The 16731-nt window shown below is 31.8% G+C and overlaps 2 protein-coding genes across 2 annotated transcripts; both read left to right on the top strand.

Annotated features, from left to right (window-relative positions):
- Nucleotides 1–31: 31 nt before the first annotated feature.
- On the top strand, nt 32–7852 carry LOTGIDRAFT_233056 (hypothetical protein). The gene is made up of 15 exons (XM_009058501.1): nt 32–208; nt 614–801; nt 921–1004; nt 1192–1294; nt 1573–1680; nt 1953–2203; nt 2702–2819; nt 3671–3716; nt 5425–5528; nt 5878–6016; nt 6276–6367; nt 6521–6613; nt 6906–7026; nt 7248–7422; nt 7681–7852. The coding sequence occupies exons 1-15, from the start codon at nt 153–155 to the stop codon at nt 7752–7754; spliced, it is 1752 nt and encodes a 583-aa protein (XP_009056749.1). The 5' UTR covers nt 32–152; the 3' UTR covers nt 7755–7852.
- Nucleotides 7853–14466: 6614 nt separating this feature from the next.
- On the top strand, nt 14467–15218 carry LOTGIDRAFT_120716 (hypothetical protein; the record flags this gene model as incomplete). The annotated part of the gene is made up of 2 exons (XM_009058500.1): nt 14467–14674; nt 15007–15218. The coding sequence occupies 2 exons, from the start codon at nt 14467–14469 to the stop codon at nt 15216–15218; spliced, it is 420 nt and encodes a 139-aa protein (XP_009056748.1).
- Between the last annotated feature and the right edge of the window lie 1513 nt (nt 15219–16731).

Genomic DNA, 16731 nt, shown 5'->3' with positions numbered 1-16731 from the left:
AAGTTGCATTAAAATACAAACCGAAAGTAAAGAAAACTGAATGCAATATATATTTTTATTTTTGGATCAGTTGTACCGTTTGTTTCATTTCAATCCTTGATTTTCTACTGGACTGGTTCTAATTGTATTTTCAAAGAGTAGTCCGAGAAAGAATGTTTCTAAAGCCATTTAGGGTAAAGAGACAAAATACTTTAAAAGGATCAGACAAGTAAGTTGCACAACCAAATAAAAAAAACTCCATAGACTTCCTATATAGTATAATCTATAGGCCTACTGGCAGGCATTTCATTCTCATAGTTTCAGTCAACCTGCATTACTTTAAAATAGACAGTGTTGGATCAGTGGTCAACTGCCTTATGAGAACAAATCATTTGTCAGATTAAAGGATTGTTTGCAACATTTTGATCCTCTATCTATAAAACAAGGAGTGTAGTGGAAAGAACTAATGGTGAACTGAAATAAGTTACCAAGACTCTTGTACTCTTGATTTTCATATAAATGAGATTGTATCTTTTTACAAGGAAAGTGGCCAATTTGACTGAAACAGTTTAACTTCAGCAAAGAAGTTAGCTAGACTCGTGTACTTTTGATTTGAGTTTGTATTTGTTTTCAGAAAGAAAATTAAAAATGACATAGGAAAGTTATATCGTATAGAGGAAAATGTACTATCAGAATTATTCCCAGCTAAAGGTGACATGTCAGTGGCTAAAGTAGAACTTCACAGTGGAGAAATAGCTAATATCTATTCTTGTCAGAAGAACCCTATTTTCTTCGAAATTAACAAAAAATGGTTTCCATCAGGTAATATTTTTTTATATAGCAATTATCATGTTAAATCTTGTGGTGCTTTTTTGCAAAAAAATTCTGCTTACATGTAAAATTAGATGTTGTAATCTTACACAAATAATTTATTTTTACAGTTTATGCATTGTGGAAAGCTCCTGAAATGTTACCAGTATTTACAACATGGCCTCCAGTGTTTACTAAGCTAGCAGTCGGTGCAGGTGAGGAAACCAATCATCTTTTACTTTTTCGGTACCACTAAAATCTCACCATAATTTCACCAAAATTTTAGTTATAACCTTTCACATGATCATTGTATTTACTTCTATCTTGTATTTTATTTTAAATCAGTTTAAATTAAAATCTATTCTTTGATAAGCGACAGAACTCAGGGATTATTTTCTTCAGATCTGATGTTGCCAGGTGTTGTTGTATCAGGACAAGTTCATATGGGAACATTCCGTGGTATTAAGAAAGGTGATATTGCCAGTATAAAGCTTGTTGGAAATAGGTATGACTTATCAGTTATTACGGGAGAGGTGAAGTCTCAATCAGGTACATAAAGGTTCAACGTCATTTCTTGGTTAAGTCAAGATCTCATACTTAAGGTATGAGAGGTCACAACAAGTCTGTGTCCAGTACACTTCATTTCATTTGTTTATTTCTGAAAGGCTTCTTTTACTTCTAGCTATATAAAGTATTTCAATTTATCTATGCAACCTCCAATGTAGCAATTTAACAAGAGAAAGATTCAGTAAAGTTCAACTAAAATTTTTATCAATATTTTAGATCACCAATGGCTGTAGGAGAAACATTATTATCAGGAGAAGATATGTATTTATCTGCTATGAAAGGAAAAGGAGTTAAACCATTACATATGATGGGAGATCTATTATGGTGAGATATTATGCTAAAAACATTATTTTTATACAATAAAACTAGTGGTTATTTCCCTTTAATGTTTTAAGTACCGAAGAGTTGACAAATTAGGTCACAATGCATCCAAATCTAATAAGTTGCACCTGCCATATTAGCCATGGCATTTGGCACATTATAGTAGCCTATTTCTAAAGAAATACAATCTTTATTTTTGGTCATACTGTAATCATTCTAATTTTCAAATTACAAAAAAATATTATTGAAATAGTTAAAAACCTTATTTCTTTCAGGGAAATGGGTGACCAGTCTGTACCTCCATTTCTAAAAGATGATCTGGATATAGATGTCGAAGATTCTGATGAAGAAGGAGAGACCAGTAAAGTGAAAAAGTCAACTGAGATTAACAGTCAATCTGCAGGTCTCTCCATGGAGACACTATCAATAGATAATGATAATAATGAAACTGAAGGAGCTACTGCCAATATATCTCAATCAGAAGAAGAATCAGAAGAAAGTTCTGAAGAAGAAGAAGATCCCAAAGGTAATTTTGTGATAATACCTGATATTGATATCTTCAATAATTAAAATTTTTCAATTTTAAAATAGTGCTCAATTCAATTGTAAAGCGATATAGAAATATTAAAACAGAACTTGAATCATGCTGTTACTCAAAGTTTCATGCGATTTTCAGATATTGATATCTACATTATTATATTAGATCCCAATCGTATATTAATCCATTGATTTTGTAAATATCTTGCAGCATTTTAATCAAACTGTAGCATGATTAATTATAGGACTATTGATATAATGCAATTTCCATTATGCACAAATCTATTGATTTTTGTTGACACTGTTGATTCAATTAAATATTTTTATTTCTATCATTAGCAGCCTTTATCCTGGTTAATGAACATTGAGTAGAATTCGAATGGCTGACAATTTTTTTAAATATAGAATGTAAATTAGCCAGCATAACAATTAAGATTTCTGATTATCAAAAATTCCTAACATTTTGTGTTATATTTGTATTTTATAGAGGCAATGGACGAATTGCTGAATTACTGTTGTTTATGTGCTTTAAAGGGAAAAATGAAGAAATCAGATCTTCCTCTATCAACTGGTATCTTCTTTAAAAATTTCTTACAGCCTTATTGGTAAGTATTGTAAAACTGGATGATATTTTAAGTTATTTTAGGTTTTAAAAGTTCAGATATTTTATACTTATATTTACTTCTCTTTCAACTATCAATTTCCTGAACTAAATATCTAAGGCTCTAATCTTCTGAGGCTCTTGATTTTATCATGTCAGACTCTTGATTTTTCATCTCAGGTTCTTGATTTATCATCTCAGGGTCTTGATTTACCTATTCAGCATCTTAATTTATCTTTTCAAACTCCTTATTTACCATCTTTGGCTCTTGCTTTATCATCTCATCCTCTTGCTTTATCATGTCAGACTCTTGATTTTTCATCTCAGGCTCTTGATTTATCATCTCAGGCTCTTGATTTATCATCTCAGGATCTTGAATTATCATCTGAGACTCTTACTTGATCATCTCAAGAAATCAAATTTATTGTCATGCCCTAATATGTGATGTAAATTAATCCATGTTTATTATTTTTGTCCATATTTCTGTTTGTCTATAAATTGATTTTCTCCCTAAACTTTCTATTGAGCAATGAGATAATCAATATTATTAAAAGTGATGAAAGTTCATATGCACTCTAATCAATAGAGTAACAATTATTGTAATGATCCAAACCATACACACATTATTTCAACTTGTTATATAACATACATATTAAACATGGATAATCAATTCAAATAGTCTACAGGCATGTTTCAATAAAGACACAGTTTAAATAGGAACACTTTGATCTGAATTGATCAAGTAGATGACCTAAAGATGAAATTGATTTTACAATATTTGATACTTATGAGATCCTTGTTATTTAAGACAATGATTATCAAAAATCAAAATAATTTTGTTTATATATATTTTAGCCCGGAAGATAAATATATTGATATTAAAAAGTCTAGTTATAAAAAGGTCAGTATAATGAAAGTAAATTCAATTCAGCTTCAGGGCTATTCATATATAACTTGCTCTCCTGATATTTAAACTATTCAATTATTTCATTAATATACAAATAAAGCATTGTTGGTTCTATATTTTAATTCGTTTGTCAAGCAGTTTTGACAAAGGTTACCAACGGGATACAGGTAACCAACGGGATACAGGTAACCAATGATATACAGGTAATCAACGGAATATTGGATATGTATGTGCCTTTAAAGTCTGTTAATGTGTAGAGCAAATAACTAGACAACACAATTGCATTTAGTAAACATTATTGCCTGTTGGCTTACTGGTAGCAAGAACAATTATTGCATTTCTATATGAAGGTTAGACATACAGTTTTTTTTCATATTATCTTGTAGTGTGAATTCAATGGAAATCAATATAAAGGGGCCCTCACACCTAAGCTATCATCAGTTATGAATTGCTGCAAATAAGAATATCAGTCATAATGATATTTGAGTTGCGTGAGGTATTCATGGCCACTTTCATTATTGACAACCATACACAACTAGTAATCGCTATGGTGGGAGGGCACCTTAAATTCTGAACTGAATTTACACTACTTGATAATTTGATTTCTAAATATTATTCAATAACTGTAGCATATCAAAAAATATCATATACATGAAAACAATATTAGACTTAATAAGATATAACATAATCTTATAATAGATAGAATAGACATATCGATATGAGAAAAAGATATGTTTGCTTAAAGGAAAGAAACCTGTTATTTCCCTTAGGGGCTTTACGGATGTTTACTTGGTGGCGACAGGCCAACGGGTCTTGAAGAAACAATTGGATTACTGAAAGTTTTAACTAACTAAGTTAATTTTTAGAATGCAGAATCTATTCAAAATGTTTACATAAACATTTTAAATTCACTATGTTTTTGGTTGGAGTTGAAAACAAATAGATGTATCGAGCAAAATAAATCCAAATTGTAAAGAAAAATATATTTACTACTTTTTCTGAAGGTTTCACCTAAAATTTGGGCTTTTAATGCCCAATACTAAAAACAGGCTTCACAACTAGCACACTTCATGGTTTTAATAGATTCTTTAAAACAAATTCAGATTTATCAAATAGATACTTGGAAGTTAATAGAATATTTAAAAAATCTTTTCAATATAATTCGCAACATTTTCTTATACTGAAAATTTTACATACTGCCCCTTTAATATAGAATTGATTAGACATGTTATGATACATGAGTATCGATTCTATCAATATGATTTTATTGTCAGTTTTTATAATGTTCAGGTCTGCTGATTTGACAATTATAAACAGTCACAGCAGGCTGAATTCTCAAAGTACATTCAATTGTCATAATATATCATATCAGTAAGATATCATGATAAACTAATTAAATACCACTTCTACTATACTATCTTGCTAAAATCAAAATTCTAATGTGAAAACTTAACATGCTTATTTCCATGCATCTTCACAAAGTCAAGCTATTCCGCACTTTGTACTGATACCTTGACTGCAATGGCCACTATTCTTGTCTTGACATTGTGAAGTCGATTTCCATGATGATAATAGCTAATGTATGAGATGTGAGAGGGTCATACAAAATCCTGTAAGAAATTGTTTTCTATTATTTTGACTATGAGGATCCCCAGAGAGGAAATGACTAAAATAATCTTACTTACCTTTATTACCATTTCAGCTCTCCAAATTTCTACAGACAATAGAAGCTAAAGGTATACTTAAAGTCAAAACATTATCTAAAGGAATGGATAGTATTGTAGAATTTGATAAAACACATGAAGAGTAAGTAATATTACTTACTTAGAAAGTTACTTATTGTTAATTACTATCAAAACCATCTACATTCAGTTGGACACTTTTAAACTTCTTGTGGTCAAGTCTAGCAAATACAACCAAATCCTTATTCTGGTTTTATATGCCCTCTCCAAAAACAATATTTATTCTTGTCAAGCTCCATTTCTTTCATTTTATATTAAAATATTGACAGTTCGCTGTTTTTAAGTTAGAATAAGTGTTGATACAAAATATGCATCATAAACATACATATTTGGTTGTTCTTATAACTAAAATGCACCACTATTATTCATGGTATGAATGAATGAAACTTTAAATTTATAAATATTTGATACAGATTGAAAGATCTTGAAGTACCAGAAATAGTAATACCTACCAGTACTAGTTCTAATGAAGATGAATTTCAATCACCTACTATAGCAGATGTTTTCTGTATTCCTGCTAATCTTTTATATTTTTTTAAACCTAGAAAATATGGGTATGATAATGTTTATTTGTTTACCTAGTCCAAAATCTTTTTTTTTACTTAATGGTAATGGTAGCTTTAAGGAATTTTATGACTAATTCACAGTGGTATTCCATGAAAAACAGAATCAATTTACTCCTTAAAGATGGTCTCTCCTCCAGAGGATGGTCCACTGTGGTCAGCTTTAGCTATATATATTTTGCTCTTGTCTCATAGATCAGATAGATCTACCTGTGTAGTTTATTTTTCTATCTATCAATTCTATTTTCAGTAAGGGACAGGGTATAACAGCAGATGAAGTGAGACAAGGATTAACTGATTATGTTAAGACAAATGACCTACAACTTTCTGAAGACAAATCGTGAGTCTAATTTTTTGGTGAAAGATAATGAAAAACACCATCAGAGCAATTGGATTTTTAACAATATTAAAATAATTTTAAGAATTCCCGTAAAAAAAATAATATATAATGTTATTAAGTACTAAAGACATTTATTTTTTTACTCTTCTCTAGGTTAATAAAATTAGATCCAATATTAGCTGAGATAGTGTTAAGGAAAACAGAATGTGATGTTGTTACTATGAAATGGGATTTAGCTAAGGCTAGGTATGTGGAAAGAAGTATTAATTTAAAAACAGCATTTGCTACTCAACAAAGCTGTAGTGCATTCTAAATGACTTAAAGGAGAGTATGGGTGGATTGAAGATATGTAATTGGAAAAAACTTTGTTGCTTCAAAAGAGAAGCATTTGCCTTCATTTGCTGCTGTGTCACAAGTTGTTTCACAGTCTTTGTATTTGTACATCAAAGATAAAACCTCACATGACCATATTTGAAAAACTCAATTCCTTAAAGTTTTATCTTAAGTGTTTGTTCAAAAAATCCAATAATATTTGTAGATTATTTGAGAAGATGCAGCCTGGATTTCAGATAACTTTTCCTGGTAAACCTCCAATAATTAAGAAAGGAAAAATAGACCCCATTAAAATTGATGTGGTTCAGAGGATGGGCAATAAAAAAGTAAGTATATACTTGGTCTAGGTATAAGGGAAGCAAAGCCAAGATGACATAGAAAAAGTGTTCAAGGCTATTCCAACCCATATTAGATTTATTCTTAAACACAATTATCACAATTTTTGAATTTTTCCTTGGTAATTTTTGCTATAACCAACTCTAGCACATCATATCAAATAATAAAAGATTCTGTATTGCAACCATCACATAGTACATTGATTTTTCAGGTAACATTGATAGATAATGTAGAAACATTTGGAATAGATCCAGATAAATTTGCTCACCTAATACAAGTGAAGAGAGCTTGTAGTACTACAGTCAGTCCATCTATACAGAAAAATAAAGGTTTACAGATATTAGCTCAAGGAAACCAGGTGGATTTTATAAGACAATTGTTAATAGGTAAATTATCATTGTTAGTTTAAAAACAACATTCTTAGTTTTTCAAGAGGTTTGGTCATAATGAAAGCTTGTCTTATTCCATTTGTCTTAAGGACAAAAACTTTTGACTTCCTTTTCTGGACCCCCAAAATTTTATCACAAAAAAATTTAGGGGATCTAAGACTTCAATGTAGCAATAGAATTTCAGTGGTTTAGTCCAATGAATGTTTTTCAGTCTTCATTATGTATGGCATTAAATCCATCTATTATTTGTTTCAGAAAAATATAAATTACCACTTAGATTTGTGGAAGGCTTAGAAAAGGGAAGTAATAAGAAGAAAAAGAAAAGATAATGGTGAATTCGCCTCTGGGATGAAGTCAAACTGATAGGTCTGATGGTGATGAGTTGGTGCTGATGAAATAAGTTTTTGAATAAATTCATTTTTAAATGAAATGTCTTTTTTGTATTCTCTCAAACAGTTCATTATTTAATCTAATGTCTTTCACCTATATCCATATACATAGCAGATAACCCTTTTAAGTAAAATACTGACAGAATTGAGGCATCTCTTATAAATTTCTAATTATTATTTGTAGGAAGTAATTGTTGGTTTAAGACATAAGGAGTTATCATAATACTTGAGTTGACTGTTAAATATATTTTCATTATGTTTACAAATCTCTTGTTAAGTTGCTAATTGTTTAATCAATTACTGTTGATTATATTCTTATAACCATCTTATCTTTGTTGCATTTGAAGGAGGCAAAAATTTCTTGACCCAGAACGTTATTAAAACTTACACCCAGTAGATTGTTCTTCCTTCTTGCAGGTGTTCAGATTCTGTAAAATGAACATCCTAAAATGTCATTGTCAGTGTGTATTGGCGTGCAGTTACTGATTTTTTAATGGCTCCTTAAAGCTATTGATCTCATAAATGTAAACAAGACAATTTCCTTATTTATTAGGTAAATCAGTCTTATTTAGTAGGTAAATCGTCAAAACCAAACTTACAGACGCAAGCTTAATCATAGACTACCATTAAATTATTTTATTCATTCAACATAATGAGTTATTATGGGAGTTCATTATTAATACTCAGGGACAGTTTAGGTCACTGGTTGCCGGCTGATTTGACCAAGTTTGTTGGCACGAGTTGCACCCCTTTGACGGAAAAATCTCTCCGTTAAAATGTATTGGAGAATGTTGGTTAACTCAGGCCACTGGCACATGTGTTCCAGAGAAATGTCCTATTGAAAAACGCTTCGACATAGAGATCTATTAACCGACTAACTCAACTAGGTGACTATAATAAATAAATCTGCCAATCAGATTCTACTCATTTTTGTTAGATTGCAATTTGATAGTTTTATTTTTCTCGAAAAATGATTATGTATGTTACTATTTGAGTTACTATATAATACAGTTATTAATTAAATCATAAAAAGTCAATAGTATCTGAGTTTGGCCTATATGTCGCTCTATCAGGAACTTGTCATAAGAATTTAAATACCAAGAAACATTAAACTCCACTTCAATTAATCACGTCTATTCATTAATTGATTTCCGTCAAGTCTAAATGTACAACCTCCAATATAAAAATTCAATAATATACACAACGAGTTTACAATTCAATAAAACTGGACAGAAAATTGATAAATGATAACCTGGCCACAAGGACACGATCCACGTCAAGATATCAGTGTTTAGCTACATTTACTTCTTGTCGCCTAAATTCTGATTCTGATTATTTTCAATGTCATATTCAATTACTATCCTGGGTTGCTATTTCTCTTAGAAACAGTATTTCATAACGATAGCTCCAGACTACAACAAAAATTTTAGAAAATTGTCTGTATAAAACATTTTACAAGCATGTTTGATAAATCAAGGGCAATAATTCAAAATACATTTCCCGAAAAATCGAATTTGAGATTTTGTGATGAACGGTTTTTAAACTCATCCAAAAATTCATGTTCATTTACTCTCATCAATATACAATCAAACCAAATTCGTTAAAATGCGATCAAAACTGTTCTTTGGACGGACGGACAGGCGGACACACAATATACATTAACAATATAAGTTTGGGCGTAAACACTTAACTAGAAACTCGATAATCAATTGAAAAAAAAAATATCCATTCATTGATATCTCATAACCAATCGCTTAACAGCTCACAACTACCAACCTATCTTATTGGTTCTAAGATATTAAAAAGTTCCTTACATTTTCCATCAATTTCTCTCTCTCTTTAAAAGATAACTTTCAGAAATTATAGTGCAATGATTGTAGTATTCTGCAGGAAAACGAAATTTGTCTTCAGAAAAAATTATAAACTTATAAATCCAAAACTTAAATGGGAATAAATTCTAGGATTTCAGTGTTTCTCCAAAATAAATGATGAGAGGAAAGCAGGAATATATTTGGATTATTTTGTTATTAGGTCTTCCATTGAATATTGTTTGTAAAAGCAACGGTAAGTGGTTGAACATGTTTTAGGGGCCCGAATGTATGCACTTTAAAAATTAAAATATATAACGAAACATATTTCTTGACTCTACTTTGGCACTTCTGTAATATTGAATTTAATTTGTATATTGTTAAATAGACATGTAAAATGTCTTCTGGTGACATAGATCAGTTCTAAGTAGAGTATCTTCTATATCACCCAATACCAAATAAAATTGATGCATAAATTATCGTAGAAATAATTTTTTATTTTAATATCTTGCAAATTTGTTTTGGCATAATATTTAAATGAGTATATCTTTTTCCGAAATATTTTGTATCCTATCTGCGAATTCTTCTCTTAATTTTAATTTATTTTTCCACCACTGAAATTCGTTCAAGACTCAATCACAATGTAAAACTGTTAACGACCGCAGAGACTTCTACATAGTTATCAAGGAGGGTAGAAGGGACTCACGGCAACACTAGTTCTCAATCTAAAAAGAGTTTAAGGAAGGGGCAATTACGGGACAGTCTCATTTGGGAAGGGGGGCGGGGGGGGGGGGGGTTACTTTTACCGCTAGACATATCAAATTTCCAACCACTTACGTTTCTTTTTCAATTATCTATACTATGATTTAATAGATAATATTGTCACTATTCTGATTTTGTCAAACCAATCACGACATATTCTTTTGTTTCTACCCCAAAAAACTGTTATTCATATATTGTTTGTAGAATATGTTGCGTGTCTGTACGAAATGAGATACCATTCAATTGCTTTTGAGAGAGTTTTCAGTTATTGAGCTGTTATATTATTGAGTTGTATATCATTGAGTTGTATATTATTGAGTTCTATATTATTCAATGCTTTAATCGACACAAAAACTCAGAAAGAAAATTCTTAATTAATAATCAAATAATACCTGAACCACAAAAAGAAATATTTGTTACGATTCATATGTTACTTTCAAAACAAACCTGAATTTTAATTAAAAATGTTAGTGTGTCAATAACTATATTGCTGTTCCATAAACAATATCAATAAATACTAAGGAAGGGACTTTCCGGTATGGCTTACAATCCATCAAGAAATTACATTAAAAATTATTCATCTAATGCATTTTCTCTTAAAACTATTGACAGAAATACTGCTATGATAAAGAAACTTATTAACCTCTTTCATAACAATTCTTGAAAAGGTCACATTCCACGCCATGAGAGTCAACTTCCCTACCCTCGGGCACTACAAATGCACACATGCATACTCATGCTGCTAATGCTAGCAATAACCAATTACTCGGTGTATAATTTCCTAAACAAACGTTCGCTATGCATGTTGACAGATCAATTAAAATCATAGGCTAAAAAAACGCCCTTTGAATCCCTTTCAAGCTACTCATTGATACAAAAAAAATTATCTATACAGTGTTCCGATTATTTTCATTCCAGATAAGCAAACATGTCCAGGCAAAGATTATGCACAGTTATCGGATACATGCTATTACTTCTACTATGACCCAAAGAGCTGGTGGGAAGCCCAGACATTCTGTGAAAGAAACGGTGGAACACTTCTCATATTTCAAGAGAGAAAAGAAATTAAATTGATAAAAAAAGAAATAAAGAAGATTGCGAAGAAATTGTAAGCATTTAACCCGAATACTCCAATATCAAAGGCTTATAAAAGTCATTTAGATGGGTAGGAACCCCATTTGAGTTATCTGTGTTACTTTTCAGAACTAAAGTCTGGCGTCCTGTTCTGCTGTAATTGAGAAATACCTTATGATAAGTTGTCTTTTTTTTTAAAGTAACTTTTGACATGAACTAATTTTCTACCTTTATCCAATAACTATCCTCATAGATTAAAGTGGTTTTTGTTGTACGTCTGAGGCTTACAGTGAAGAAGGTCCACAGAATCAGCCCAGAGGTTCGACTAAAATGAGTAACTCTTGCAAACATTTATGGAATAATATTTTTCATTCACATTGATAAGGCAAGTTTTCAATTTTAGGGACGATACGTCTAGATTTTGGTTAGGTTTAAAACATAATGCAGATGACAACGAATTCTATTGGGCTGATGGAACAGATTTGCAACGAAAGAATTGGGAAAATAAACTTAGTAATAAAGTAACTACACCAGGCAATTGTGTGGTCATTCAGGCGAAACAAAATTCTGGTGCCGGTGCAAGGAAATGGGAAACCAAACCATGCACAGAAAAATTACCATATGTTTGTGAGATAGACTTATGTGAGTACCGAAACTACCTTTATTATTAATCAAGAAAGAGCATTCCCCTTATTGCATACTGCAATAGTCTTCATAAGCCCAATTAGTTGCAGAAAAGTAAGAAGTAAAACTCCATTGGATTTCATTTTATTTATCGACTGTTACATGACAAACAGAACACAGTAAGTACAGTTGGACCTGAAGATGATTATATAGGATATGGTTTATAACGCAATAAGACGGATAAAAACCTGAAACCTAATTCCATTTAATTTTGTGATAGTGCAATCAAATTGATCTCATTAACGTAAATCAATTCCCCGGAAATTGGTGAACTTGGAATTAGATGACCATGTCCAATTGTCCATGATAAGCTTACTTTAATTATTCAGCTACCTCTCGCTGGACGATGTGGGGCAGATGGAATGATTGTTCGGTGACCTGTGGTAAAGGTATCAGAAAGAGACTTAGAAAATGTCTCCAACCGACGTCAGCATCAAAGCCATGTGTGGGTTCAACTTCTAATACAGGGTCGTGTAATGATGGTGTATGTCCTGGTAAGGGTTTATTTCTGTAAAAGGACAAGTTTATTTCGATCATTGCTTTTTTCTATACTTGCAATTGCAAAAGGCTTCATGCCCATTTATGTAGTCGTATTTCGGTTCTACCTCAATATTAAATAATAAATGTTACTCACCCAAACTCGATTGGCCCTTCACTTCGCAAATGGACTCTGAAACGTCTGCATTGGCCGTTTTGTAAACAGGCAGTGCTGTTGAACTGGGGATTTTAGCATACACCAGAACACATAATACAGAAAATAAGATGTCCGCCTGCAAAAAAATAAAAGTACATCCAATCAGTGCTTTGAGGGATTTAGCAGGACGTAGGAAGAAAATGATTATCTAGAGAAAAATAAAAATAACATATAACAGTGAAATTTTCTCCTAAAACATCTATTATAAGAGTGAGTGAAAGAGGGGGGGGGGGGGGCAAAATCTTTTAGTTACAGCCGTCTTAAAAAGTATACCAGTGGGGTTGGGGTATCCGGAGAGGAGGATGTATGGGGGTATCAAGATGCGGCGCAGGAGGGGCATTTGCCCTCCTAGAAAAAACTCTATGACGTCTGCTTTAACAAATTTTACCCCCCCTACCCCCTTTCCTCTCCCCAGTGCCTTTTATGACGCGGTGTTTATCGGGTTAAGTGACAATATCAAAAATAAAAGGTAATAAAAAAACGGCCGAAAGTTTGGTTTAATTTTAATTAGATTGGCTTCCACAGTGCTGTAGTCGCTTCTATATACACGATATTAATAGGATAGGCATGTTTCAACAATGACAATGGAAGTTTTATATTGAACAAACAACGACGAATATTTCACGTAATGCCAAATCAATAGTCAGTAATCCGTATAACAGGTCTACGGTAATCAATGATGTATATTTTAGGAAAGGCAGTATACTGTCTATCATATATGGCCAGGACTCTATGGTAAATAACACTGTCAACCCGCTGTACACACCCAAATCAGTGTAAAACCCATTAAATTTATTGTATATAACTCAGCCAATCTACAGAATATAACTCAATGTCAATGTTTATAACTCAGTTAATCTACACTACAAAACTCAATCATCCTACAATCCACACAATATAAATCCTACAGTATAAAAACCATTCCAGGATCCAATCCACCGTAATTTAACTCATATTTAGTCAATCTACAGATACTCAGTCATAAAAGTATAAAACTGTACCAATCTACAGCAGATATCTCAGTCCATCTACAATACATAACTCATTATAAAACTCTGACAATCTATAGTATAACACACGGTCAATCTGAAATGTATAAAACTCAAATACCTCAATCCATCTACAATACATCAGCCAGTCACAGTACATATGAACCCATTCAATTACTGAGATGAGCTGAATCGCAGTCGGTGCGATATTATCAATACGATAGAAAATAGGATCCTTTTACTACTATTTTATTGTATCTGCTATCTCGCAACAGACACAATACCTCGTCTATTTCTAGGTTTTATGATAATGGAAGTTGATTAAGGTGTTTTGAATGAAAGTCTATGCGATGATACAGAGTATTTTAAGGTCAATTTGCCCCATGATTAGAAACTTTCACTATAATTGTAATGCATTTTAGCTTTTGTGGCAACGCTAAATAAAGTAACATTAAATTCTATCGATAATTAAAACAAGTATAACATGCCATAGATAATAGTCAAACAAAATTAATTAAAGTCAATCCTAGCTTCTAATGAAATCACAAAACCACAAAACATCCTTAACTATAAGAGACAAAATCGTACCAAAACATTTCAATACCAGTCTTAGAAGCTAAAAATATAAAATTTGACTAGAGATGGTATTATCAAGCAGGTTCATATATAAGATTGCTTTGATTTCACTTTCAGTTACCCGATGGAGCAAATGGTCTAGTTGGGGTGACTGTAGTGTAACTTGTGGTGGTGGTAAACAGGCCAGATCTAGAACGTGTTCTGACTCCAGTTGCTCTGGAAGTTCAAAAGAAACTAAAGACTGTAGTCAATCTCTTTGTCCAGGTCAGTGTGGTTAGGCTATTTTAGAAATGTCATCAACTACTTTGATGCACCGGAAGTACACCGGGTTGAAAATGCCAATCGCATCTAAAATTTAAAGCAATGTCATAACACCAAAGATGGGTTGTTCAGACTGATATCGCTCGCACGAGAAGGCCGGTAATGTTATTCTTGGCAAGTGACCCTTGGTTAAAAGTTTTATTGATTAACAATGCAAAATCTCTACGATAAGAATAGAAATCCACGAGACAAAAACTACCAAGGCAAACAAGCAGTTCCTTTATAATTTTAATAATTCTAATAGTCCAAAACACTAAACTAAACTGCTTTTATTGCCTTTATAGTATGGGACCAATGGTCTAATTGGGAAGCGTGTAGTGTAACTTGTGGAACTGGACAGAAACGAAGAACAAGAAAATGTCTCAATTCAAAAGATAGTAGAGATTGTAAAGGAAATGATAAACAAACTGAAATATGTTCTCTTACGGATTGTCCAGGTATGATTCTTTCAAAATCAAATGAAAACCGAAACGTTACAGAAGAAGCTGCTACTTGACCGAGTAATCTTTGTTTCATTTATTCACTTACAGAATGGGCTAAATGGTCTGATTGGACAGGTTGTAGTGTAACTTGCGGAACTGGGCGGAAACAAAGAACAAGAAAATGTCTCAATTCAAAAAATAGTAAAGATTGTAAAGGAAATGATAAACAAACTGAAAATTGTTCTACTACATCTTGTCCAGGTATCTTAATATTTATTTACATGAAATACAATATAATTTGTGCGAATTCAAAAACATTTTCATTAAAACCTCACTTATAGTTTCTATCTAATGATAATATTCTAAATAAATGTGCGCATACGTAACAATACATTCCATTACAGGATGGAGTAAGTGGTCTGATTGGACAGGTTGTAGTGTAACTTGTGGTACCGGACAGAAACAAAGAACAAGAAAATGTCTCAATTCAAAAGATAGTAAAGATTGTAAAGGAAATGATAAACAAACTGAAATATGTTCTCTTACGGATTGTCCAGGTATGATTCTTTCAAAATCAAATGAAAACCGAAACGTTACAGAAGAAGCTGCTACTTGACCGAGTAATCTTTGTTTCATTTATTCACTTACAGAATGGGCTAAATGGTCTGATTGGACAGGTTGTAGTGTAACTTGTGGTAAAGGCACATCGACTCGATCAAGAACGTGTATAAATTCAAATTTCAAAAATGACTGCAAAGGAAAATCTCAAGAAAAGCAATCCTGTGTTGAACCAGAATGTCCAGGTACTGATGTTATAAATATAAACATATTGAACTAAATAAAATATCACGGAGATTTATTTATTAATCTTTGTTTTTGATCTGATTCGACGGTGATTTTTTCAATAATTCTGGCTGGCCGAAATAATAAAAAGGACGCATTAAATGATGTTCACTGTAAATTTCGCAAGAAATTAAACATTGTTACATATAGTAATGAAATGAACTTACCTTCGTCAGAATATATACTTCATTTTTCAGAAACCAACAAATCAAAGAGAAAGAAGAAGAAAATGAGAAATCGGGTGATCAGTGCAAGGAAAACTAAAAACAAAGGAATTGTTGGACATGAGATTTTTAGGACTGTCACTGATCGAGTTGTGAAATGTGCTTTATACTGTTTAAGATACGAAACTTGTCGGTCAATTAATTATGAGTTTCGAAAAAAATCGAAGAGTAGAACGGAGAAAGACAATCGAATTTGTATTCTTAATAAAGTGTCGTTATCGGACCAACCGTCGGCATTAGAAGCTATGCCTGGTTTTAGACTTTATGACATGGGACTTTTCTTTGATTCGGGTTGAGGAAATGGGACTTAGTCAAATACAAATCATCTTTATATTTGAATTATTTCAAAACAAAAATTGTTTTATACCTAGTTTACACGACACATATTAATTGTTGATATTTTTCTTTTTCATGATAATCTGAACAATAAAAAATCCAGTTTCAAAAGAATGTTCTCAAAAGACATTGGTGGACAGAGTTTTAGATTAATGATCGTAGTGACACAATTATCATATATTCG

Source organism: Lottia gigantea, assembly GCF_000327385.1.
Source record: "Lottia gigantea unplaced genomic scaffold LOTGIsca_34, whole genome shotgun sequence".
In the NCBI taxonomy this organism is placed as follows: Eukaryota; Metazoa; Mollusca; class Gastropoda; family Lottiidae; genus Lottia; species Lottia gigantea.
This window is presented reverse-complemented; position numbering and strand designations above follow the sequence as displayed.

Bases quoted from the DNA above. Each gene is read 5' to 3' on its own strand.
- LOTGIDRAFT_233056 (XM_009058501.1), top strand. From the start codon at position 153: ATGTTTCTAAAGCCATTTAGGGTAAAGAGACAAAATACTTTAAAAGGA. The intron at 802-920 runs GTAATATTTTTT...TTATTTTTACAG, and splicing joins CAAAAAATGGTTTCCATCAG to TTTATGCATTGTGGAAAGCT. The intron at 6,614-6,905 runs GTATGTGGAAAG...TAATATTTGTAG, and splicing joins TGGGATTTAGCTAAGGCTAG to ATTATTTGAGAAGATGCAGC.